General features: G+C 33.6%; 4 protein-coding genes across 6 annotated transcripts; all 4 read left to right on the plus strand.

The window, feature by feature from the left end:
- Positions 1–15,392: 15,392 nt before the first annotated feature.
- LOC107468199 (glucan endo-1,3-beta-glucosidase 14) lies at positions 15,393–17,631 on the plus strand. The gene is made up of 3 exons (XM_016087457.3): positions 15,393–15,781; positions 15,860–16,926; positions 17,009–17,631. Exons 1-3 carry the CDS (start codon positions 15,712–15,714, stop codon positions 17,084–17,086), a joined length of 1,215 nt encoding a protein of 404 aa, XP_015942943.1. The 5' UTR covers positions 15,393–15,711; the 3' UTR covers positions 17,087–17,631.
- A 1,802-nt stretch (positions 17,632–19,433) lies between these two features.
- On the plus strand, positions 19,434–20,209 carry LOC107468051 (pentatricopeptide repeat-containing protein At1g26900, mitochondrial-like). Its single transcript, XM_021133283.1, has 2 exons — positions 19,434–19,684; positions 19,840–20,209. The coding sequence occupies exons 1-2, from the start codon at positions 19,434–19,436 to the stop codon at positions 20,207–20,209; spliced, it is 621 nt and encodes a 206-aa protein (XP_020988942.1).
- Positions 20,210–21,156: 947 nt separating this feature from the next.
- LOC107468187 (uncharacterized) lies at positions 21,157–22,581 on the plus strand. The gene is made up of 4 exons (XM_016087442.3): positions 21,157–21,573; positions 21,652–21,798; positions 22,099–22,176; positions 22,244–22,581. Exons 1-4 carry the CDS (start codon positions 21,166–21,168, stop codon positions 22,451–22,453), a joined length of 843 nt encoding a protein of 280 aa, XP_015942928.1. The 5' UTR covers positions 21,157–21,165; the 3' UTR covers positions 22,454–22,581.
- Positions 22,582–22,927: 346 nt separating this feature from the next.
- On the plus strand, positions 22,928–25,326 carry LOC107468186 (probable hexosyltransferase MUCI70). 3 transcript variants are annotated; one of them, XM_052255054.1, is made up of 5 exons: positions 22,928–23,356; positions 23,480–23,689; positions 23,797–24,357; positions 24,661–24,726; positions 24,909–25,326. In XM_052255054.1, exons 1-5 carry the CDS (start codon positions 23,104–23,106, stop codon positions 25,256–25,258), a joined length of 1,440 nt encoding a protein of 479 aa, XP_052111014.1. In that variant the 5' UTR covers positions 22,928–23,103; the 3' UTR covers positions 25,259–25,326. The 3 variants fall into 3 exon arrangements, with proteins under 3 accessions (XP_052111014.1, XP_015942927.1, XP_052111015.1); XM_052255055.1 differs by having other exon boundaries at positions 23,220–23,356; positions 23,439–23,689; XM_016087441.3 differs by lacking the exon at positions 24,661–24,726 and having other exon boundaries at positions 22,937–23,356.
- The last annotated feature ends 1,135 nt before the right edge of the window (positions 25,327–26,461 follow it).

The raw sequence follows: 26,461 nt of genomic DNA on the forward strand, positions 1-26,461 counted from the left end.
TCCCTTATTTAATTTACACATAATTATAGACACATCAAAATTAATTGAAAAAGTTTTAAATCTTCAAATTTTGTACAGAACTGTAACCTTTTTTGACACTATGCTTTCTTGCAATTTATTCCCTAATCTTTGCATGAAATGTAATTTAAATTTTCATTAAAGATTATTATCTTGCCGTAGTAGGCTCATAGCTTTTTGGGTTTTTGGTGAGGGAAGTAGTAGGCTGATAGCTAGAGATTGTATTGTTGGCAGTTCAGAGTGACTTTTGTATTGGGTTGCAACAGCATTTGGCCCATTTCATCAGATGGAACCGCTACTTTTCCTGCACCATGTCCTGTGGGCCAATCTCTATACATGCATATTGCATGTACTTAAATGCCACACACACACTAACGTCCAAATTGGCACAGATGGATAAAGGTCTGTGTCCTTTAACCATTTCTTCCGGATTCCATATTCACGTGTCTTTAGTGCAAAACAAAAAAAACCCCACAAACTGTTTTTTTCTTTTATTTGGAATGTAACAAAAATTGTATTTAGGGCTCAGAAATTTAAACTAAAATTTTAATATATTTAATATTTTCATACAAAATATTAACGGATCCAGAAATAATATTATGGAGGGTCAAAAACACATATAATATTAAAAATTATGTAAAAAAAAATATATATAATATAAGATGTATTACAAAAATATACCAACAGATAATATATTTTAAAATAAAAAAATATGTGTATACTTTTTATTAACGAAGTGGTTGAATCTTCGTATCATAAAATTCACTAATAATAAAATTTGTGTCAAATTTTTCAGTAATTTTCTTTTCAATATAACTAAAAGACAATTAACAAGAAATTCATCTTTTATTTTGTTTCTAAGTTATTTTTCACAATATTCATAGTTGAAAAAAATTTCTTAATTATAGCAGTTAAAACAGAGAAAATTAATACCAAATGAATAAAAAAAGACGGCTACAAGAAGAAAAAGAATTCACTTTATGAGATTTGAAAATTTTTATTTAATTAAAAAATATTAGTAATAATATCTTTTTCAGATTTCTTTAATATTGTTATTTACTTTGTAGATATTAAAAATTATTAATATTTAAATTAGACTGAACTTTTATTTATACTAGCCAAAATAATAAATAATTTTTAAAAAAAAATTAAATTATACATAATAACTTATTACTATTAAAAAAAGTTGGGGAGGCTGAAGCCGCCACTCGCCCCCCTTATGTCCCTCCCTACTTTACACCAAATACAATATAAATTTAAATCATTCCTTTAATAAGCAACAGGTAAACCCACTTAAAATTTTTAATACCGAAAGAAAAATCTCATTTTCTTAGAGAAGAATTATAGACAAGTATTATTTAATCATAGATTAATATATTACTGTATTAATAGTACGATATAGGTTCACCGGGTTATAAACCTGAGCATTACACTCAATTTATTTTCTCCCTATTTCTCTTATTAGAGCACGCACGTATCGTTGTGACGTTCATAAAAATCATACTCAAAAGCCTCCGATCTTTGGTTGGTAATTTTGTTAAACACCCAACTCTTCATTGATTCACAAGCTCATTGTTCTTCTCCTATTAGTAAGTCTTAGCAATTACTTGAGCTTCATGGGTTTAATTTATTTGCTGTAGTTCAAAAGAAACATGCGTGAAAATTAAAAGTAAAAAGTCAAGATGATAATTATATTCAATTTTCTGTGTAGTCTCAAATTTAGAAAGTTATCATGTTAGAATTAAAGCAATAATATATCCTAATAATTTTGGGTCAAATTAAATAAAGGAGATATTAGAATTCAAAGAGAATAAAGACAAAAGTTAAACTTTTCTTTTCTTACTATGATACTTTAATTTGTTTGCTATCCTTCTCTTTTGCAAATTGTTGACAAACTTAAATGTATGAATATGATGTGGAGTAGTATATATGACACACTAATATAAATAGTGATGAGATAGAGATTCATGTGTATAGGTATAATAATTCTAATATCATACATTATATATTATTTAAATACTCTAAATAAGAGTTGGGAAATAGTTTTCAACTTTATTCAAGATATATTATACATATCGTTATGTCTTACTAATGTTATTTGTGATAGTATTTTAATTAAGGAAATTGTACTTATAGAAATGTTTCGAGTAGCTAGTCATTAATAATGTCGAGAAAATTATTTTTTCCTTAGTAATCACGTATGGCATTTTAGGATAATATTCTTTTGTTTGACGATAATATTCAAATCATGTTGTCGTTGAATTTCAGTAGATAAAAAACAAAAAAGTCTACTATGATGTATTATTTTTCAGCTGGTTAGTTATTATTTTGAACATTTTTATAGTCATAATAAATGGTCATGATCTATTATCAGCCACAAAATTCTGAGGGACAAGGTTCTAGAAATCCAATCATATACCAAACTTTGAGTATCATTATTAGTGCAATACAAGGTCGGGTTTCATGGCACATGACAATGAAAATTGACAAAAATGGTAAAGAAAAAAGCAAAAAATTCATGACACGCGAAATGGAGAATCTAAGACTTGTTGAATGAATCCCTTGGCCTTGACCAGATTCCAACTTGCGTGCTATTTGACTTGGACTCTGACGTTTCAACTCTCCAGCCAGTATCCTTAGACTACAGTCTACAACTCAAACAATATAATGGTTAACGAAATATATATATTTCGAAAAGGAACATTTACATAAATACGTGTAGAACGTCTTTTTTTTAAATATGTTTTTTAATAATTAAAATTTAATATATATATATATATAATCTTCATAGAAAATTAAAAGACCAAAATTTAGGATTTTCAAAATTAATATATATAATAAAAGTATTTTAGTCATTTTCTATAATAGGGTATTGTAGTAATTTTTTATAAAAAAATAATATTAATTTAGATCAGTTCAAGATTTGATTCACCATTTTTCGGTCAAATCAATTTGTATAACCTAATTTTGACAAAAAAAATACGATTTAATCGATTATATGTGCTAAATTTTAATTATTAAAAAACATTTTAAAAAAGACGTTTTAAACGTTTTTATCTGAGTGGCTCCCATCTCGAAAATATTAAAATGTCATATAAGTGTAAGAGAAAGTAGAGGAAAATAATGTTTTTTTAGTGAATAGCCCACCCGACTCCTGATAAATACTTCGAAAGGATTATGAGACTTTGATAAAAAAAAATACCCAATTTGAGCTTCTGATCTTTTTTTTTTGGATTATTAGCTCCTATACCAAAAAAAATAACGTTGACTTTTTTTTTACACAGACTACTCAGTCCTATAAAATTAAAGCTTAGGAGTTCGGTTGAATATTTTTTTTTTTGTTAAAAATCTTGTTATCTTTTAAAGTTAAGATGTTTTCTCTTTTTTTAACCGTCTAAATAATAGGATAAAAAAAGTTAATTTAACTTTAAAAATTAAAAAAACTAATGTATGTCTTGTTGGGATTTTCGGTGCTTAAATCATTGCTGTTGGTTGGTTTAAAAAGAAAATTTGTAATCATGTATTCATTATTCTTCTCAATCTGAATAGGACAATATAATAATTATTATAGATGAGAATTAGGGCCATTGAAGATGGAAGAGTCAAACGGAAATAGAGCCCCACTTGCATGCGTATATGAGTATATATAAATAAACATGCATATACATTTACATACAGAAAACACAGTGCATTAAATTAAAGAAGATAGAGGATGAGGGGTGGTGAAGCTCCAAAGATAGTGCAAATTGAGACACGGTATGTGGAGACGGATGCCGTGAACTTCAGGGATGTTGTTCAGAGCCTCACTGGCAAGAACTCATCAACGGATTGGATTGGATCCGCAAGTCATCAACCAAATCAACTTCACAAACAACCCCCTCTTATTGCTGCTCCTACTACAAACAAACCACCTCAGACTATTCATAATTCCATGCCTTCTTTCAAAGATTTTGATGCCTTGTTGCCATGGTTTTAGGCAGCTACACCTGCATTTTCGTTTTTATATATTTGGAGAAAAATGCAAATTTCATTCTGATATGTATTGTTATTATTAAGTTTGGATCGATGTAATAATAATTGTAAGTTGCAAACTGTATGAATGAGCATTATGTTATCAGCGATTAAACAATTTTAAAAGTGAATGAAGAATAATCATAAAGACTGGAAATTATAGTTCAATCAGAGTGAGTAACTACTTCTAGATGCAGCTACTAATGTAATTGAAGCACCAGATTTTCAAAAGGCATCAAAATCAGAAAGTAACACAGCCAACATTGGTTCCAAACTCACTTCTTGCCCAGTCTTTCACCATTTTTTGCTAGGAAACCGGTAGAAACGTTTCATTGACTAAGATATGCTGTACTAGTTGGCATTAGCAAAGTGATACACAGTATAATGGTTTTGTATAAAAGGAATTTGAAAAACAGAGGAACAGCAAAGATGGAGACTGGAGATAACCCCCACCATGAAGACCTTATATTCTGTTACAACTTACAATTATCAGAGACGAAATTGGTGCGAGACAGCATAAGTGGGCTGCCATTCTGCTGTTTCACGGAGCCCAGAAGCCCACTGTCTATTCTATTCTCTCCCATCAAGTCCATACACTTTACGGCTCTAGTATTTCCAATAAAATATATACACACAATATACAAAAAAATATATATATATATATATATATACACACAATATTTTATTTGTAAAGTCTTTTTTTTTTAATTTAGATTAGAGCAAGTATAAGATGTGATATGTGTTGAATTGAAGATTGGTTTGTGATAGACTAGTTAAAACCCATTTTGGCCCCTAAAATTTTTGACTGACTTCAATTTCGCCTCCTAAAATATTGAATCATATCCCACATTTGTCCCTATAACTATCTCTGTTAACAGAGATCTGACATGGCACGTTAAGTTAATATGTAAGAAACCTTAAAAAGACGTCGTTTTATGTTTCCTCCCAATTTTCACTCAATGCGACGTCGTTTAAGGGATTTGTTGGGTTAAAAAATGTTATAACCGAAAAAAGGGGAAAAAAAAAAGGGAGGAACACGAAAAAAGCACGTGACCCCATTAATTCCTCTTATTCCCTTGAGGAAGGCTCCCCAAACCCTTTCCCTTCTTTTCTCAATCTCATCTCTCTCCTTCCTCATCCCTCTTATCTTCCTAATCTCTTCCATCTTCTTATATTTTCTTATTTCAATCATACACTATCATCAAACTCACTTTTCTTCATCACACTTCCTTCTTCTTTTCTACTCTAACTTTATCCATCTAAATTTCATTTATTACAACCCCAAATCATGGAGTTTTAACTTAATGAGTGAGAAAAGTATTCAACATTTGAGTTCCGGTTATTATTGAGGCTTCAAGATAACTCTTTGATTCAATAATTAGTTATATCAAATTTTTGTCATCTCTATACTTGTGAGTATAGCAAAATCCGAAATGAATAAGATTATATTAATTGATAATATTAGTAGTAGCTCACAAATATCATTATTGTCATATTCTTAGAATTGTAGAGTTATTGGACATCATTTGATAGTTCGTTGACGCGCTTAGAGTTGCTTTTGATTCTTTGAAATCAAGTTGTGAGTGGATATTATGTCTATAATTATTTTTAAATATATTATTGTCAATATTTATGTTGATTCATTATTTTTGGAGTTTGAAAATATTTTATTATTGTGATTTTTGAATTTTTGAAATAAATATTGATTTGTGAAACTTATAATTTTATAAAAATACACACGAGACAATATTTATATATTTTGTAAAGCATACATGTTTTCTTATTTGACTTTATTAAATTTTAATTAAGTTTTAGTATGCAATCTTATATATATTTGATTTGCTATGGAATTTAGTAGTATGTTATAAGCATTAGAGAATTTTATAAGTGATTTGGTTTGGATTGGTTTGGGAGACTCTGACTAGAAAATCGTAGTTAACGGCGGTTATAACGTTAACCTAGATGTATCTGACTCAGACCTCAACTAGCAGGGGCATTGTTAGCCTAACATGTAGGCCACACGTTGGATCTGTTATACCGTACGGGCACACTAGAGGAAAGGGCTACCCTTAGAGGTGGAGCCGCCCTAAGTGTGTAATATTCGATTTGATTTGACTTATGGAATGAGAACTCCAAAGGACTAAGTAATTATGTAATGGAACCTTTGCTCAAAGTCTAGATTATGTCAATGCTGCATATGCCATAGAAAGGATTCTCGTGTGGGTTATGTTATTTTGAATCTCAAACTGTTCAGATAGAAATTATAATTTGGCTATGCAAGACTTATGTATTTGACTTTATACTCTCGTTATCAACTTAATATATATAATGCGTATTTTGGAGATGTTTGGTTATGGTTATGATTGGAATATGTTGTTGTTGTTATCTTTGGATATGGATATTTATTATTGATACAGGAAGATAGTATTTATGTTGGTAATTTTTAGGAACAGAGGGGGTGCTATCCATTTTTTTTTTTGAAAATTTGGTCGTTTGGCTTGCTGAGGGACTTGTCCCTTGAGCGCCAGTCATGACTTGGTTCGGGTCATGACAAAAAAGTTGGATCAACATATAGATGAAGACACAGACGTAACTTGACCCTTCTTCTTCCTTCTCTTTTTCTTCTATTCTTCTTCTCCGCGTTTTTGTTCTTCTCGCATGCTTGACTGTGAGAAAGGAGAATCAGAGTAATATTCATGGTGTATTGGACTGCTGGGTGAAGTTGCTGAACAAGTAGCATTGCCACGAAAAGAAACGACGAAGATCAGGTTAGTAAGTGAAGTTTTATTTTTTTTTCACAAAATTTTTTATACTCTGTTCTTGGCTTTTGTTTCAATTTTTGTATTGCATTGTTATTGTTGAAGCAAGGTGCTGGTTATATTTAGGACATTGGAAGTTGTTGCATGTGAATGATGCTAGATTTTTTTTTCTTTGCTGAAGAAGAGAATGTCAATTTTATCTTTTGCTGTCTCTGGATAAATGTTATTATGTGTGTGTTATTGCTTGTGTTTAAAAAATTTGTTGTTTAAAAATGAATGATGAACTATTGTCCCGTTTGGAGTTTGAAGTCAATTAAGCCAGTACATTTTGTTTTTTAAAATTATTGTTGAGATTTTTATTATTTTGCAATGTAGATCGATGATGATATAATAATTGTCATCCACCATGGAGGAAGTTTTGAGACAAAAGAAGATGGAGAAGTGGTGTATGTCAGAGACCAAATTGAATAATTATTTAGACTAGAGGAAGATACATTGGACGTATTCTCAATAAAAAATTACTACAAGGTTCTAGGATATGACAACTTGAAGGAGTGCTGGTGGCTAGCCCCTGGGAGGCCCTTGAAGACTGGATTGAAAGCACTCTCACATGACAAGGAGCTATTGGAGATGTGCTTTCACGAAAGAATAATGAAGGTGCAGTGCATGTGTACATTGAGCATGGAAATTCTGAACATGAAGGTGATGAAGTTCCACAATTGGTCCCTATGACCCCACAATCCAAAAACCCTTGTATCAGACACCACCTCAAATCCATCTTCATGTATTCTAAATACACCCCTTGAACAAAATACTATCACATTTCCTGAAGCAAACTCTGCACCCGCACCCCCAGACCAGCTGGATTCTACACTTCCAACTCAGCCCAACTCTGAACCTCAAATCCAACCCACCTCAAATCATCCAGTTCAGCCCACCTCTAAACCTGCAGTCTAGCCCAAGTGAAAGACTACAAGGAGACCCAACTCTTCACCTACAGGCCATCCCACCTTAGATCCTACACCCTAGTCCACCACCTCCACACCTCTAGCCCAGCCCAAGCCATGATCTTCTAAACAAAAAATAAATAAATATGAGAAGTCTATTCCACCCACCACTACAAAGAAGTCCACAACAAGTGTCAAAAAGAATTCAAAGTCTACCCCCAAAAAAAGGCGCTGTCAAGAAGGTACCAATACCACCACCAAAACAAGTGACACGATCAGTTTCAAGATTTGCACCCAAAGGGGAGAAGGCTGTTGGTGATGTCTCTACATTGACATTAAGCAGTGACAGTAGTGACTCGTATGAGAGTACGGAAGATGAGCTCTATAGGCCTGGACCCAAAGCTTTTGATAATTCAAGTGATGATGATTCTAATTCTGAGATTGCTGCAGCAAGAACCAGAGTGTTGAAAATGAAGAAGAATAAGGCAAAAAGTAAGATATATCTCGAAGACTTGTGTGAAGAAGATGAGCTGATAGTTCAAAATTCTGATGAGGAAGTTGATCTGGGTCAAGTGATAGGAAAAGTTAGTGAGGTCCAGCCACTATATGACGCCTTTGATTCATACCACGATGATTTCGATGAAAATGATTCATGAAAATCTGAGAAAATAAAGACCCCACCTAATTCAGACAAAGAATCCATATGTGGATGATGACGATGCTTTCCCAATGTTCATGGAGGGAGCAAGATTTTGAGAGCTAAAGTTGGAGGTCGGGATGAAGTTCAATAGCAAACATGATTCTATTAAGGCAGTGAGGGAGTTCACCATACAAGAGGGGAGGCAAATCAATTTCAGAAGAAATGAGAGTTATAGGGTGAGAGCTGTTTGCAAGTACAAGAAGGAGGTTTGTAAGTGGGTTGCATATGCCTCTATAGATCATGAAGAGACTTACTGGCAGTTGAAAATATTCAACAACAACCATACATGTGCAAGGAGGACTAAAAATAAGACAGCAAATAGGAAGTGGCTAGCCTCAAAGATGATAAAGAAAATAAGAAAATATCCTAACCTTAAGCATGGAGAAGCATCTGATTACTTCAAAAGGAAGTGTGATCTTGACTTGAATAAGTCCTCTCTGACTAGAGCCTTAAGTGATGCAAGGAACATTGTATATGGGGATGCGGCAGCACAATACACACTTCTCATAGATTATGCAGAGACATTACTGAAAAGTAACCCTGTATCAACTATTAAAATAGGAGTGAAGCCACAACCTAAACGAGAACCAACTTTTGAAAAAATGTACATATGCCTCAATGGATGCAAGAAAGGATTCAAGGCTGGGTGTCGGTCTCTAATTGGACTAGATGGAGCCTTTTTGAAGACACACTTTAGAGGACAAATACTAGCCGCAGTTGGACAAGACGCTAACAACCACATATGTGTCATCGCTTGGGCCATTGTAGAGGTCTAGAACAAAAAAAAAATTGGCGATGATTTTTGGAGCTTCTGTTGGATGATCTGGGTGATGTAGCCTCTAACAACTGGTGCTTCATGTCGGACATAAACATTTAAGCTTTAAAAAATTTGACTACAACTTTGGGAGACTCTGTTGGGACATAATTTAAATTTAAGGGATCAGATAGAGTCATAAGTTTTTATTTGGGGGGCTCAATTGGGGCTCGATAACAGTAACTACTAATTGTGCTGCATATTATGGCAGGGATTAATTCCAGCAGTCCGTGAATTGATGCCTAGAGTGCACCATAGGTTTTGTGTGTGGCACCTGTGGAAGAACTTTAACAAGCAATGGAAAGAGCAAGAGTTAAGAACCATGTTATGGGAATATGCAAGAGAGACAACTAGGCATGACTTTGAGCAGAAGATGGAGAAGGTAAAGAGAAAGAATGAGGATGCCTGGGCCTACTTGAACAAATGGCCGAAGAAAAGTTGGACGAAGGCATACTTTAACCATGATTCAAAGCTGAATAACATTTGTAATAACGCGTGCGAGGTCTTCAATGCAAGGATAAAGGAGTATAGGGCAAAGCCTAACTCACTCTACTAGAGGAAGTACTCATGTTCGTGATGATAATAATTGTAAAAAACAAAGTGAAGTTACAACACCACATTGGCAGGTTACCTCCTATTCAGAGGAGCAGACTAGAGAAGATAAGGAAGGAGTCACAAAAATGGCGTTTGGTGTGGTATGGTGATGATGACTATCATAGATTTGAGATTCATGGGTGGCCAACAAACATAGTTGTTAACTTGAAAAAGTAGATATGCACATACAGATTCTGGCAGATCACAGGTATAAGATTTTTTTTCTTATTTGGTTGTAGTTGTAAAATGTTTTAGATAATGTGGAAGAAGTCTCAGTATAGTAGGCCTCAGGCTCCCAAGATTCAGAGAAAGCCAGGTTCTTTGAAGCAAAAACGACGAAAGGATGCAGATGATGAGCTTTGAGAAAGTAAGAAAAATAAGACAGATGCAACAAAACTACCTAGAAAGTTCAAGGAGTTTTCTTGTGCTTACTGTAGGACAAAAGGTCACACGAAAAGAAGCTGCTCCCACAGAAAAGCTGATGACATTACAGCTGCCCTTGCTGCTGTAGCAGCTGTAATAGCTAAGGAGAAAGACAAGGATTCTAATGTAAATGAAGCCATAGAGGGTCAGTCTGCACAAGATAGAGAAATAGAGAGTGACCCTGTTCCAGCAACTGATGTTGCCATTTTTGCAGCCCCAACAATAGCTAATGCTCCTTCAGAGATTGTGCTATCAGAAACACCTTTTTTACAGTCAGATAATGGAGATTAGGAACAAGTAGGAATCCAATATGTCTTATTATTTGTGTTTTTAATGTTTATTTTAAACTACTGTTTAATTTAATTGTTACTTTGATTGATGGGGACTTGTATTCTACTCATGCAACTATAGGTAATTCCTGCAATAAGACCCAACAAATTACAACATAAGAGTAAAGCATCTCCAGCTCCAGGATCATCAAGTGTTGACCCATTGCAAGGAGTAAGTGTTGGAACATCTTTAAGGATGGCTGAATTTATGAAATTTTTCCCAACACCAGAAGTGAAGCCATCATTCAAACCTCCTAAGAAGAAATGAATGATGTTTAGTTGTGATGGACTATTATAGTCAGGGTAGTTATTTTCTTAATTATGTTTATCTTGTGTCACTGGAAGATGGTTATGTGTGTCTAAATACTTGGCTATCTTGTTAAAGAATTTCTGGATGTATTTTGTTCATGAGTTTCTGAATATCTGTTTAGTTATTGGTGAGCAATGCTTTTGGATATGCCACTATAAATGCTATTTTTTGGACTCTAAGTATTTGGAAAGGAGGGCTACAAATTAGGGTTTTATCATTTAGGGGGGATTAAATCGAGTTCTTTCAATTTTTGTCACATCATTTACTCATTACACATCTATTTTGGCAAGGTACCACGTGGATATACATTCTGTCAACTTAACGGATCACATCAAATTTTCATTAACAACAATAACTACAAAAACAAATGTGAAGCACGATTTAATATTTTAGGATGTTAATTGGACAACTATAAATTTAGAAAGCAAAATTGAGGCCAGTCAAAAATTTCAGTGACCAAAATGATTTCAACTCGTGATACACATCTTTGGGCAAACATAAACATGTGATGTGCGTCCTAATTCCCTTTTGGTGTCTGCACAGCAGATAAAACTCCCATACCTGCCACCTATCTTTCCTTTTACACCAATTTTCAACAAATTATAAATCATGCTCTTCACTCTTTACTCATACGTTCTGGATTATATTCATATCAAAGCTTAAAGATATTCTTCTTTTTGACCTACACAAGGGATCAAACATTATATTGGGTATATCATATCATAATAAATTACTAATAGGAGGCTTAGCAACAGAGATATTAGTTACGCATCTTTTTCACAAACCATATTATTTTTATTTTTGGCACACACAATCAATATTATTTAATTTAACATATAGTTCAAAACTTAAACATGAAGTACCTGCAAAAAGGTGACTATTCAAAATTCAAAATAGAGTTCTAAATTTAACCCCATATATTAACAACTATAATGCCTGAATAATGAAAATCACCAGACTCATACACTTTAATAGGAATATTAATGATTATCATAAAGCCACGAATAAACGTAATTAAAAAGAATCTTGAATGCATTTTATATATCATTTAACCATTATAGTATATATATATCATATATTATATTCAGAAAAATCTTACGCATCAATATAGAAGTATTCATGGAGTGATGCATTAAGGTATCTCTTTAGCATTTTGTTAATATAATAAAAGGTGTTACGGATAATGGCATACAATGTAGGCACTTTGCATCAAAGGAACTTTAAAGACGTAAGCTTATTAGCTTTGTCTTCTTTTGATCTCTTTTAGCAGTTAGATCACATGCATGTGCCGATGCCATTTATAATAATAACTTAATAATAACAAATAAAATAAAATGTTAATCGTCGTCTATTACTAGCTACTGCAATTTTAATTTGTATTAAGTATTAACACAGAGATGAATGAGGTGATGATGATGTGACATGGATGAGCTTACTAGAGGTAGCATAGTGATACAATTAATAAATTGAATGAATGAAATATAATTTCCCAACATGTCACGCAAGTTATGGCTACGTCTCTATGAATGGTTTACTGTGTGTAACTATAGGAAGCTGACTGAAAAGTCAACCATATCCACAACCATTGAATAATTAGCTTTATCTTAGGAACAATGTCTCATCCATCCAAGGAATTAATAAGACAGCTTTTATTTGTGGAAGAGCACAAGGCGAAGAGTAATAATATAAGTATCCCACTACCTTTTCATTAAGATCTAACATATTATGACGTTTCATATCCTTCAAACTTCTTTGTAACTTATTATACAACTACCGATACATCATTTTTCGTTTATTTCCTAAACCGCTAAACCAATAAGCACCTCTTGAAATGTTCCTCTCCAATTTCATTCACACTTATCCCAAAATCAGAGAACGAATAAAAAAAAACAAATTAAATCTAGGATAATAAATTTGAAGTACTTTTGTTGATCGGAATATGGTCTTATCGTGCAACATAAAAATTCCTTATCCTCTAGCCAAAGACTGCTTTAGCCAAATTCGCTAACCAAAGCAAAAGGCTATCTTTTTTTGTGTCTTTCTTTTTCCAAAATTACTTAAGTAATTATTTTTGAAAACGCCTCTAAAATGACCAATTGCAAATGTAGCACATTTAATTTGTCTTCTTCCCAAAATTAAAGTACATATTCTAAATACTAAAATAACTGTAGTGACTCGTTTCCTTCCTTTATCGGTAACCAATTGAACAATGCAAAATTACGGTTACAAATGACATAGCTAGCAACAACTAACATTGTAATTAAAGTCTAAAAAATGGGTTCAAGCTAACTTACATTCATTACGATAAAAGAGTTAAAATTAAAGGAGTTCTGCGCGCTAATCAGATCATACATGATCTGTAACCCAATAAAGAAAAATAACCTTGTTACTTACTTTGAGATTAGAGAGGTGTTAATGTTGCAAGTGTGAGGAATGTATGAAGTTAGTCCCACATCAAAGAAAAAAAAGAAGAGTGAAGAGTTCATAAGATAAGAGACCAATTAACTTATTATCTTAAGGTTTTGAGTTGAACATGGTGTAAAGAAAGAAGAAAAATTATATGATGAAAAAACCATTATTAATAAATGAACATAACTAATTTGTTTAAAACCACACTTTTTTTTTTATTTTTTAATTTCACTAAAGTCCATTTGCTTTGAAAGAAATGAATGAAGATTTTGCTAGTGATGATGACTGAACTTTCCAACTGGCGTCTAGCTCAAATACGGATGTATGCAGAAACTTGCAATCTTTCAGCATCTTGTTTGATTGATGAATGATTAGATATAAAGTACAATGAATAATAATAAACGGTGCATGAATATTCTATTATTCTCCATATATATTTACTTCAATTATTGCTAATCTCGTTCATGATTCTATAAATCAGTCTCTTTTTTAATATTTCTTTTAGTAACATCGTCCGAAACTATATATCTGTAAAACGTTGTCTTTTAATTTGTTAGAATTGCTTACAATAAGACAGAGAGACAAGCTAAATACAGTTTGATTATATTCTCAGCTCATCAGAATTATTAACTAAATTGTTGTTCCACACCCGTTAAGGAATTATACAGAATCTACACCTGATTTTAATATAATCAAAGATGCTCACGGAAAAGTGTATGCCAATAATTTGTATTATAACATTGGCTCATCTCTTAATAAATCTTCTGCTTATATATGTATTGTCAACCTAGGTTTAATTTTCAGAATTTTTTTACTAATAAATTATTTATAAGATATCTGTATCATCAAAACTTGAAGTGAGGCTCATTTCTCCAACATCTATTAGTAACAACAAAAATGGTATACAAATATTAAAATCAATTATCATATATTTTATATAAATAATTAATTTGATAGTTGATTTTTTATGTACAATTAGCATAAACGGATAAACAATAGCTCTATAATCTATATATGATTAGGGTTGTTTGACTGTGTAAATGTGCTTAAAAAAATACTATACTATTTTGTTAATTAGTTTAGACTTGTGTGAGACTAGTTTAAAAATTAAATCAAGTAATGGATCTCAAATTTTTATTTTAGATGATTTTTGTTCACTTTTCAATATAGTTTAATAAAAACAATGAAAATATAAAGTGAAGAAAAACAAATAAATATATATTTTTTCAACTTCAGGAAACAGAAAAAAATGTTTGTTAATACCAGAAGTCCTTATTTTCTTGATGAGACTTTAGCCATGTACGCTGATGAATTGACTTCATTTTTGGGGATCTTATTATTAAGGTTAAGGATTCCAAATTAATTAAGAGCGCTAGCAAAAGGTTCACAAAGACATAATTCTTGATAACTTAACGAACCATATAACTTTAATCAAAATAAATAACAAAACATGTATATATATTCATACTTTACATCACATGCAGACCTTAAAAAACAATTTAGTCCTTGCTAATTAAATGGATATCTGAAGTCAGAAGCATGATGTATACATGCTTTTGTTTCAAAATCCATATATGTGATCATGTACTGCTGTGAAAAAGGGTGCAGATGCCTAAAATTGCTCAAAATTATGGTCATGAGAAAGCATCTCCAAGTCAAAAAGGGTCAGTGGCCAGCACCTCCTATTGCCTTTTCATACAAATAAAAGCACCGTATCTTCCCACGCCTCTTAACATTAAAGGACCACTCCTGATTATATATGATGTGTTATGTACTTATGTTCATTAATTATTTATTAGTATTGAAAATATATAATTGAATATAAAATGTATATTAAAAATGTGTAAAATAATATATATACACATACACAAATACATAAAACTAATTTCTTTACTAATAGTAATAATTATAAGAAAGTAAATTAGTATAAGGAATGTGTGATGATTAAGGTGGTGTAATATTTGACCTTACCTCAAATATTGGGATACTGCGATGGATGACTTGCCTGTAATATTTAACCGACTAGTGGGGGATTTGTGTTTGCTTTTGATGGAAGAAAGTTGGCGAGTTGAGTTGAGGGGTATTGAGGTCAAAATAATGAAAATGGAAAGTTGGCATGGTTGGAAAGAGACAACCTAGTCCAAAAGATTACACTGTTCATTAAGAATATGTGTATGCATGTATATATATAAGGAAATTAAAGGGAGAAGGCAATTGAAAAAGAAGTGGAAGGGTTAAGGCAGGCAATACTGCTAAGGCAAGCTATATATCCACTTATTTGACCTCCTCCAAAAATATTCAAACAAGAAAAGAAAGGAATTCCAAAATAATCATATATATCTGCCATTTTTGAATTCTACAATATAATCTCCTCTCATCCCTCCCTCAACTAGTATAATGGCAACAACAACAATAGGCATCACCTATATTATTATTCTTGTTGCATGTTTTCTCTCTTCATCATCAGGTACATACTATACCCTGCTTTTATTTAATTTACTATGTTTGTTCCTCTGCTTTATTTTGTTCCATTCCATGCATGCAGATATTGGAGTTGAATCATTCGGAATCAACTACGGGCAAGTAGCAAACAATCTACCAGAGCCAGAGAAAGTGCTAACACTGTTGACCACCCTAAGGATCACAAAGACAAGAATCTACGACACCAACCCTGACATTTTGAGGTCTTTTGCAAACTCCAACATGGACTTAATCGTGACGGTGGAGAACGAGATCCTAAGCCAACTGGACGATCCACAAGCGGCGTCTCAGTGGGTCAGCACCCGCATACTGCCGTACCTACCGGAAACAAAGATCACCGGAATTCAGGTTGGAAACGAAGTCTTCACCGACGACGACACTACTCTCATCCAGCACCTTGTCCCTGCAGTCATCAACATCCACAACGCTCTCACCAAAGCTGGCTACTCCAACATCCAAGTCTCCACGCCCAGTTCTCTGGCGGTTCTGGATGAGTCTTACCCTCCTTCTGCCGGCACCTTCAAGGCCGAGATATCTACCATCATGTACCAGTTCTTGAACTTCCTCTCAACAACCAAGACCCCCTTTTGGATCAATGCATACCCATACTTTGCATACAAAGACGAGCCCGATCAGATTCCACTCGACTACGTTCTCTTCAATCCCAACTCGGGAATGGTTGATCCCAACACCAAGCTTCGCTACGACAACATGCTCTATGCAATGGTGGACGCTGTTTACTTCGCCATTGCCAAGATGGGCTTCAAGGGGATCGAGGTCAGAGTCTCTGAAACCGGTTGGCCTTCCAAGGGTGACGTAGACGAAGCTGGTGCAACTCCGCAGAATGCTGCTACTTACAATCGAAACTTGTTGAGGAGGCAAATGGCCAATGAAGGCACACCTTTGAATCCCAGGATGAGGTTGGAGGTTTACTTGTTTGCATTGTTCAACGAAGATTTGAAGCCTGGACCTACCTCTGAAAGAAACTATGGTCTCTTTCAACCTGATGAGTCTATGACTTACAATGTAGGCTTCTCTGCTCTTGCAACCACATCTTCATCTTCATCGCCATCTTCTTCGTCTTCTTCCTCCGCCTCCTTTTCCCTTGCCTCACATGCCACTCACACTAAGGTATATGCGGTAACTTATTAAATACTTTTAATTAAAACTATCCATCTTTCTAAATCTCACTCGATGTGCTACATACATACAGGTAGTTCACACGGGATACCATCAAAGCTTCATGTGCTGGATGTTTGTGTATTGGGTAATTTCAGCTCTTTATGTGTGAACAAAATTACAGTGCATCATGCGGTAATTCAAGTGGCTAAAAAGGTGACCTGTCTCTCAAAACAAAAGGAGCTTTCCAGAATCTGAAATACTACTTCATGAACTCTATCTATTAAAGGCAACCTAGCTAGCTATTTTGTGTAAGGAAAATAGAAAGCACACGCTTTCCAAAAGATTGGGCAGCAAAAGAAAGGAGTTCAATTTCGATGGGGGAGAATTGATGATGAAGATTAATAGTACTACCAAACATCTTAATTCAAGTGGCTATACTTTAATTTCTTTCATCCACTTAACCCCACCATTAGTCACATTATTCTAGCAACATTACCATGTGGCCGCAATGTGATGTGAAATTTAGCTTATTTTTAGGTACATAAAGGGACAAAAACGCCACCTCATTCTTTCAGTTCGATGCAAGATGATGTTGCAAACAGAATCATTTCTAGTTTCAAATACCAAATATATCTTAGCTTCTACGTTCCTCATTATATGTAAAGTTTATTCTCGCTTTTGTTTCTATATCTCACTTCTTTGCCATATTCTTCATTTCTATTTATTCATTACAAGGCCAGGTACAACTATAACAATTTTGCATATATATAGTTCTAAGATGTGGGAATATATAACCAATTTTTTGTTCTTAAAGAGCTTAGGCTTCCATACGTTGATAAAACTTGCTGATTTTAAATTCATTGGTCTAAAGAAGAAAAAAATGTGTGACAGCTTGAGGAGAAAGAGTAAAGGCTATCTTTCTCTGCATTATAATGCATGAAAGAGTATTATTGAGGCTAGCCTACTCTATCTTATATGCGTCATCCTATTGGTGGTTATGAAAAGCTTCCTATCTTGTAAGTAAGGTGGAATCCATTAGTGTTATGCAAATCACTCGTTAATTTCTACAAAATTGAAATCTTCTAAGATTAATGTATAAATTATTAAAAACAATTACTGTTTATTCATTAATATTTTGTATTCCAATATATGTTTTTGATTCCAGTGACTTAATTTTAGTATACGAATAATATAGTTAAATGTGGTAATCTAACATTTGATCAAAATTTTATATTTAAATTAAATGTTGTATATGGAAAATAAGAGGTTTCTTTCTTTCCCACAATATTCCACCTGATTCGAATAAGTTAGTTGATGAATCTGAATGCATTTGAAATTGGGTTAAGGTACATTCTTATTTCTTAAGATGGTCATATATAATAAAATGATGATGATGTAGGACTGTTATTCCTTCTCCCTTTAGGCACTTTGGAAACCTTGAATATGCAAAAGTGTAAAAAAGTTAATGATGAAAATGTAATTAAAAAGTACAGAAAGATAAGGCTATGTTGGGTTATTTATAATTATCCAGAAGAGGACAATGGGGCGGTCATGCTTTATTCCTTGGCGAAATATACATCAGCATAGGGCCACCATAGAAATCTCTTTTTCAAAGGGAGACTTTAATATCAATATTTGAGTCCTTCTATTTTCTTCTGTCCTAAAGCGGAAGAATGAAAGCTGAGGGAAAAGGTGAGAGAGATGGATAGGTGTCTATGCATGTAGGTCATTGACATCAGCTAACGTGGTGCACATGATCCCCTCAGAAAATCAAGAATATGTATGTGTCATTGTATTTGAACCTGCTTCCTGGAGACAAGTGATGTGAGAATGCAGACAGTAATTTGGGCTTTACTAAGATTTGATTAATAGTATCATAACAAGTTGGGGTCCCATTAGATATAAGTTACATAAGTCTACCATGTGAAGTGCTACTTCATAAATCATAATCATTCTTAAGCTTATTATGCTGCATGTATCCGATTCATCTGCAAAAAAGTAGCTTAACTGTCCATTCATACCTCAATTATATTCAACTGTATGTCATTATTCCATTATATGTTTTCTATTATTCAACTGTTACAATAATGTAAAAACATGAATTATGCGGAGTACCTTTCCAACTTTGTCAACAAGTGGATAATAATAGTTGTGGAAGGCTTATATTAAAATCAATTCACTCAGGCTACATATATATTAAAAATTATGAATTGATTATTGGTATAAAATATATATTAAAATTAAAACATATACATAATAATAAGTAAATTATAGTGTGCATGTAATATATTTTTGAAATTACACCTTGTGAAATCCACAAAGTGAAATTGCAAATGGAGAGCAGCTATATAATTAATGGAACTGATATGAGTGAGAAGTGAGGTAGAAAGAACTTCCAACCCCACGATCTGTTTGATGAATTTTCCCAATGAAATAACTTGGTCTCATGGAACACTTTGATGGCTTGCCACCTTCTTGCTTCTCAACCTAAGCTGACCTTTCATTTGTTTCGGAAGATGCGTTGCTGCAAGGTCCAAGACAGAGTTGCAACTGCATTAAGTCTTTTGTCAGCAACTGCTGACACGCGGGATTTTCTTAGAGGCAAGTATCTCCATGGTTACTATATCCGACTTGGACTTAGTTCTAATTTGAATGTTCTTACTGTATTGATTGATCTCTATGCAAGAATGGGTCGTATCTATTTGGCGCATCGAGTTTTTGATGGTGTTGCTCAAAAGAATGTGATATTTGTAGAACTGTTTGATTGGTAAGTATGCAAGAAATGGGATGCTTGGAGAAGCAGTGAGATTGCTGCAGCAAATGAGACTTGAAAGTCTTAAACCTAATTTATCTACCTTAGTCGGGTTGCTTTTCGGGTTGCCATGCTTTCAAATCTATGCAAGTAGTACGATACGTTACTAGTTTTATAGAAGAGGAAAAACTAGAGCTGGATGCAGTTCTTGGAACAGCACTTGTTAATGCATATGCCAAATGTGACTTTCTAGACAAGGTTACGGACATTTTTGAGAGGATGAAGGGTAAAGACATAAAAGCAGGGACAACCATGATTTCAGGTCATGGAATTCATGGCCAGCCAACTAATGCTGCTAAGCTTTTCAACAGAATGGAGAGTGAAGGGTTTAGACCAAATGAGGTTACTTTCTTGGCAGTTCTCAGTGCTTGTAGCCATGGAGGGCTTGTAATTGATGGGATGGAAATTTTTAAGAGCATGGTTTGCAAATATGGCTTTTCACCACGAGTTGAACATTATGGATCTCTCATTGCTTATTAAGCGCACAAATTAATCGAAAGCTTGCCTATTAAGGACGACGCAACTGCATGGCCTACATTGCTTTTTGCTTGCCAAGTCTATGATGATGTTAAATTGGAAAAATGTGTGAAAAATGTGCTAAGCAGCATTTATACATAGCATCCTATAAATTCACTCCTAATTTCCGGCTTTTACGTTATTGTTGGAAGAATCTCAGATCTAATAAAAATGCAAGAAATGAATCTTGAAACTATCGGAGGAATTATGTTAAAGGAAGCTGAAATCAATATAGTTGAAATTGATAATCAGGGATGTAAATACTGATGTTTCAAGTAAAATCTTTTGTCATATATATAGAGAGAGCAGAACTAGTTCTTAACTGTATACCATTATATCATCCTTTTTTTTTAAAAAATTTTGTGAGGTATTCTTAATTACTTAATTCTTGCTATAATATGTCATATCTTATAAGAATGTGATACACATCATAATACTTCAATTAATAATAATAATTCTTTTAAATTATAAATTCTAAAAAGCATATGTATGATATAAAATAGGTGAATTTATGTTAACTTTAATATAAAAATAAACTTCGAAATTAAAGTACACAAGACGGACTATAGAGATCTGATAGATGCTTATATTGTCTTAGAAAACATTGTCACGAATTAACAGATTAAATCTTGCCAGCCTTCATCTTGAGAAACTGATAATGTTTTAGGCTAATTTTAGTAATCTTTACATTTCCTGATAGAATGGTTTCCACATTACAACACATCTATGAGAAAGGTTGAGATCTTTTCATTTCGAATATAAATCTTTGCTTGGAGAAAGGAAAATATATCTGAGAAAAAGGTATATACATTTCTTTGCATGCCTTCCAAGACTAGAATCATATGCTTAATTGATAGCATTTGAGAAGCATAATATATACACACAGACACACACTGAGAAAACATGAAAGTTGATTTCACATGGAATTACTATGGAGTGTAATGATGAAGCAAGTAATAGAAAAATTTTCTAATTTTTGGTTTGCTCAAAGTTTCAGCGAATGTGTGAGGAATTGCATGACATCAAAGTATGAGATAGATGGGAGGACAGCTACAGTGTATGTGATCCTTGGGTGTGTGTCCCTATGGATTTGGTATATCATAAAGAGAAAGAGAAGGCCCATCGGGCCCAGGCCCAGGCCGAGGCCCACAAACGATGATGACGTAAGGAGCTACTTGGCTGCGGATATTGTACATAGTGGAGCGCTAGCACGGCAGAGATTGGAGGATTTCAAAGCGGCTAAAGCGAATCCAGAAACACTTGACAAAGCTGAGAAGCTTCTAGAGACTTTACTTGAACGAGAACATCCCGATTTAGTCATGCTTCAGGTTTCACACCTTCTTCAATCAACTCTTTCTTTCTTTCTTTCTTAATTTCTTTTCTAACTGTATATATTGAATTTGAAGAAAACGGTGGCGAAGCTGGAAATGAGTGGCAGAGAAGATTCGGCAGTGGAAATTCTTACAAGAGCAATCAAAGGAGCGAATGATGTAAATAAATCACACGAAGCTTACGAGTTCGAAATGCTACTGGTTGAAATGCTGATTTACAAGGTATTTATTTGAATGGAACAAGAAAATGAAAGGTTCATGAAAGAAAGTATTAATAATTAAGTTTTGGAAGAGTACGGATAGAAAATGAAAATATTAAATAATATGAATAATAGATATATTGGATATTCTTTTATTAAGTGTACGGATGGTTATCTTAATGTTAAGATTTAAGTGAATAATTTAGGATGTAGTGTGTTTTAGTTGAATTGAGCCAATTTTAAAATCTATTATTCATGTTATTCAAAAAAGTCATTAATTATCTAAGATACACTTGTAAATTTTATATATACATGATGGTAGGGGAAGTTTGAAGAGGCCTTGAAATGTACGTGCTTGGAAGATGAGTTTCTTAAAGATGCACGGCGCCCACTATACAAGGTACGTACCGTACGTACATCTCTCAATAATCATGCTCTGCTGTTTCTGACTCACTCTGTTTTCACAGGCAATGATACAGGAAATGCTGGGCAAAAGGGATGACGCCCTAGCCTCTTGGGACCAATACGTTCAAGTAATTGACCCTCATGTGCATTTTGATCTACTATATGTCCCACGTTTTCTCGAGGCTTCACCCTCTCAAGATTTCGACGACTTTCAACAAAAAGTCAAACGACTTCACCAAGCCATAATCAAATCCCACCATTACCCCAAATAATCTGCACTACAAACATTTCGCCTACTATGCTTTATTATGTAAACTCTAAATCAATCTGTATTAATATCAAAGTGCTGTATTTATTTATTTTAATAAAATACTACATACATATATTTTCATGCGTTCAATTATTATTAACAACTTTCAGGGTAGGTATTATTGTAATAACAATAATTAAGAATCAACGACAACTATGAAAGGGCATCATTGATTTGTTTAATAAAGTAAAATATTCATGAATTCTATAGCTAATGGCCCATTGATTAAGGAAAAAAACTCATCTTTACAATACATACATATTCTACCAAATAACAAAATACGATAAAGCAATATCAACGTTGATAATGACACCATGCAATCAACTTGTTCTTAAATTTATTAAGATCTTAATAGCGCCGCCTAACCTAAACCTTGTTTTAAATATTATATATTTGTCTTTATCTAATCTTGACCGATTCAGGTTTTGTTGCTTTCGAACTAACTTGCGAGAGTACGCCCACTTTTATGCAGGGCCCAAAAACCGTCCTTTTTCTAGGCACACATTACACATATGAACAAATTGGTGTTCACTCATCATCAATGCCCTCTTTTTTCTGAGGAAGAGCAAAACTAAGAATGCCATTAAACAGAAAAATAATAAAACAGAGTTTATGGGGAAGCTGATTACCACTACCAAACCTCTAATCTTCCAATCCAAGCTCCTCTGTTTTTCTCTGTTATACCTCTTCACAACTCTTTTCCTCGCTCTCTACACCATTCTCTCTCAATCCAAATGCTTATTCAGATCTTCCCCTTTGGATCCAATTCAGGATCCTCTCTTCTCTTACCCTTCCTCCTATGGAGAGCACAAGTATGCTGTCTCAACCACACGTTCTACATGCACTTCTCCTATTTTCTTTTCAGGTGCTCTGCTTCAATTCCTCTGTTCTGTGTGATTCTCTCCCAATATAGAAAATGCTGAATTTTTGTTGTTGTTGTGATAAAGCTGAAGAATTTCCACTAATGGATTGTGGTTATCGGATTCAGATTACATGGATGTTGTGAAGGAGATCAAGAATTTGATCAAGGACTCTTCATCAGCTGAAGAGTCGAGTGCTCTGCGCTACATGCAGGGGAATGCAGAGAGTTTTGGTGGGAACTTGAGCACCAAGGCGAGGTTCTCTTATTTCGATCATCAAATTGATAACACTCAAGTACCCTGTGGATTTCTCAAGAAATTTCCAATCAGTGATTCCGGTGAGTTCCGAATTTTCATGATTTGATGTTTGATAATAGTATGCTTAGATTTCATGATTCCGGTCATAAATCATGTGAATTATGATGCACTTTGAGGCTTGATTTAGATCGAATTGCGATGGAGAAGTGTGAGGGTGTAGTAGTAGTTTCAGCAATCTTCAATGACCATGACAAGATACGGCAACCGAAGGGAATTGGTGGGAAAACAGTGGAAGAAGTGTGTTTCTTCATGTTCATAGATGAGGTGACAATGAAGGGTCTTGAAGATCATGGAATGATAGGGAGGGAATCAAGAGAACATAAGATAGGTGTGTGGAGGATTGTTAAGGTTGCGAAGGAGGAGTTGTATGAGAGCCCAGCAATGAATGGGATCATACCAAAATACTTAGTCCATAGGCTGTTCCCAAATTCGAAATTCAGCATTTGGGTGGATGCAAAGTTGCAGCTTGTGGTTGATCCTTTGCTGTTGATTCATTCGCTTGTTATATCTCAGAATGTGGACATGGCTATATCAAAACATCCTTTTTTTCTTCACACCATGGAAGAAGCAATGGCAACTGCCCGATGGAAGAAATGGTGGGATATTAACGCCTTGAAGCACCAAATGGAGACCTACTGTGAACATGGACTCCAACCATGGTCCCCATCCAAGCTCCCTTATGCTTCAGGTAACTTTGAAATTTCAAAAAATAATTACCATGATGGTTACTTGCTTGGTAAGTATAATCCAATATGTATCTATAATTACATACAAAGAGTGCTAGGGCCAGCAGAATTTGTGATGTATAGCCATCAATTAGCCATCATCAATAATTTTAATGGTGTAAATAACATCTAATGACGTATAATTACTCATTTTTCTTTTGATGGTTAAGTGCTGACTAAATTTTAATAAAAGTGCTGGTACTCTAGACTTTTTCATTACGTAAACTATAGCATTTGACTTTTGCAAGTTACATTGAATTTAATAGTTGTTATTTTAAGGAACGTGACAAGTTATGCCGCCGTTAGGATTGGAATGGCTTCAATAGGGGAAGGTACTTCCCATGAATTTCATTAAATAATAGTGAAAAAAAGTAGATCACCAAAAAGTAATCACGGCTACTCCGTGAAATGTGGTCCCAAAGGTCATCTTCTTTGCTTTGGGGGCAGAGATGAGAGGTAAATAGAGAAAGAATAATTAATTAAGATGCATGAGATTGTGTTATGTTTTGGACAGATGTGCCAGATAGTGCTGTGATCCTTCGGAGGCATGGAGTGGGAAGTAACCTGTTCTCTTGCCTAATGTTCAATGAGTTGGAGGCATTCAACCCAAGAGATCAATTGGCTTTTGCATTTGTGAGGGATAAGATGAAGCCCAACGTGACCATCAACATGTTTGAGGTGGAAGTGTTTGAGCAGCTGGCACTTGAGTTCAGACACAACCTCAAGAATAAGCGCCATGAGAGCCTTTTGTCCACTTCAACAAGGACCAAAAGGGCACACCCTGGTTTCTTGTATGTTAATGCCACCTGTTGCAGCAAGTGCCAGAAGTATCTTCTCACCATGTGGGATCAATCCAATCATTGATTATATTCTTCCCATTCTAAAACAAACACATACCACATTTTTATGTACATATATACTTTTACATCCTACACCAATTTCATTCCTAATTCTTTTTTTTTTTCTATTATTTGATTGAGTGGAATAGAATTAAATTAGATCAAATCTAATTGTCCAATAATAATTAAATGTGAATTAAACTAGTTTATTTTTCAATGTTCACTTTAAAGGAATGCAACATGAAAACCTTTTAAAACATTATCATCGTCCAATTTAACTATTTTATGATATAAAATAAATATAACTATTGTTAAATAAAAACTCAAGTGAAATTGATATCAAAAAACTATTAAATAAAAATTTAATTAAATCAGTCACGTGAAATATATATTGTACCTAAGTTTCCACTTATCGGATATAGGAATTTAATAGGCGCGTGTTTTTTTTTTTTTTAGACAATGGTAAAGAAAATTAAGAAAAAGAAGAAAAGAAAAAGGGAAGACCAATTATTTTATTAATATATAGAGAGAAAAGCTGACAGGGTGTTACATGTGAATAGAATGTTCCCTTCCTTCTGCCATTTTGTAGTTATTGGCGATTAATTATTATGATGTTGGGTGGCGTATAGTGTGAAAAGAATAATGGAAAATACTTATGATGAGAAGATTTTGCTTCTTAATTAAATTAAATAGTGAAAGGTTCCGTGATCCTAAAGTATAGCAGCTTAGCCCTTAAAATGAGGAAAAGTTTAAAATCTCGATTTTACGTACCCCTTACTCTTCCCTCACATCACCTCACCTCTAAGAAAGTTTATACTGAAGAAAGAAGAGAAGCTTATTTGAATAGTGGTTATATATGAAATAATATTCAAAATAAAAATGTATTATATTAAGTAATTTAATTAAAAAATAAATAAGAATTCTAATTATTTTTATGTGAATAGTTGTGAGTGAAAAAATTAAAATAAACCTTTTGTTTTGTTATTTGAAATGTGTAAATAACCTTTTTTTTTAAATTGACTGAGAATATGCTTGATTAGAAGAAAGTTAATTCAACATTATTCATCACGACATGATGTGGCTCCACAAATAAGAATAATATTATTATATTAACATTCTTGCATCGGGCAATGAACATAGCATGCATGGCTCCCTATATAGCAAACTAAAAACGCATTCTAGTAGTCATGCTCATATGGAAACAAAACGTTTTATTTTATTTTATTTT

The sequence above is a fragment of the Arachis duranensis genome, chromosome 10 (assembly GCF_000817695.3).
Source record: "Arachis duranensis cultivar V14167 chromosome 10, aradu.V14167.gnm2.J7QH, whole genome shotgun sequence".
Classification (NCBI taxonomy): domain Eukaryota; kingdom Viridiplantae; phylum Streptophyta; class Magnoliopsida; order Fabales; family Fabaceae; genus Arachis; species Arachis duranensis.

Bases quoted from the DNA above. Each gene is read 5' to 3' on its own strand.
- LOC107468051 (XM_021133283.1), top strand. From the start codon at position 19,434: ATGCGTTGCTGCAAGGTCCAAGACAGAGTTGCAACTGCATTAAGTCTT. The intron at 19,685-19,839 runs GTAAGTATGCAA...ATACGTTACTAG, and splicing joins TTTGTAGAACTGTTTGATTG to TTTTATAGAAGAGGAAAAAC.
- LOC107468199 (XM_016087457.3), top strand. From the start codon at position 15,712: ATGGCAACAACAACAATAGGCATCACCTATATTATTATTCTTGTTGCA. The intron at 15,782-15,859 runs GTACATACTATA...CCATGCATGCAG, and splicing joins TTTTCTCTCTTCATCATCAG to ATATTGGAGTTGAATCATTC. The intron at 16,927-17,008 runs GTATATGCGGTA...ACATACATACAG, and splicing joins CACATGCCACTCACACTAAG to GTAGTTCACACGGGATACCA.
- LOC107468186 (XM_052255054.1), top strand. From the start codon at position 23,104: ATGGGGAAGCTGATTACCACTACCAAACCTCTAATCTTCCAATCCAAG. The intron at 23,357-23,479 runs GTGCTCTGCTTC...TATCGGATTCAG, and splicing joins TTCTCCTATTTTCTTTTCAG to ATTACATGGATGTTGTGAAG. The intron at 24,727-24,908 runs GTACTTCCCATG...TGTTTTGGACAG, and splicing joins AATGGCTTCAATAGGGGAAG to ATGTGCCAGATAGTGCTGTG.
- LOC107468187 (XM_016087442.3), top strand. From the start codon at position 21,166: ATGGAATTACTATGGAGTGTAATGATGAAGCAAGTAATAGAAAAATTT. The intron at 21,799-22,098 runs GTATTTATTTGA...ACATGATGGTAG, and splicing joins TTGAAATGCTGATTTACAAG to GGGAAGTTTGAAGAGGCCTT. The intron at 22,177-22,243 runs GTACGTACCGTA...CTGTTTTCACAG, and splicing joins CACGGCGCCCACTATACAAG to GCAATGATACAGGAAATGCT.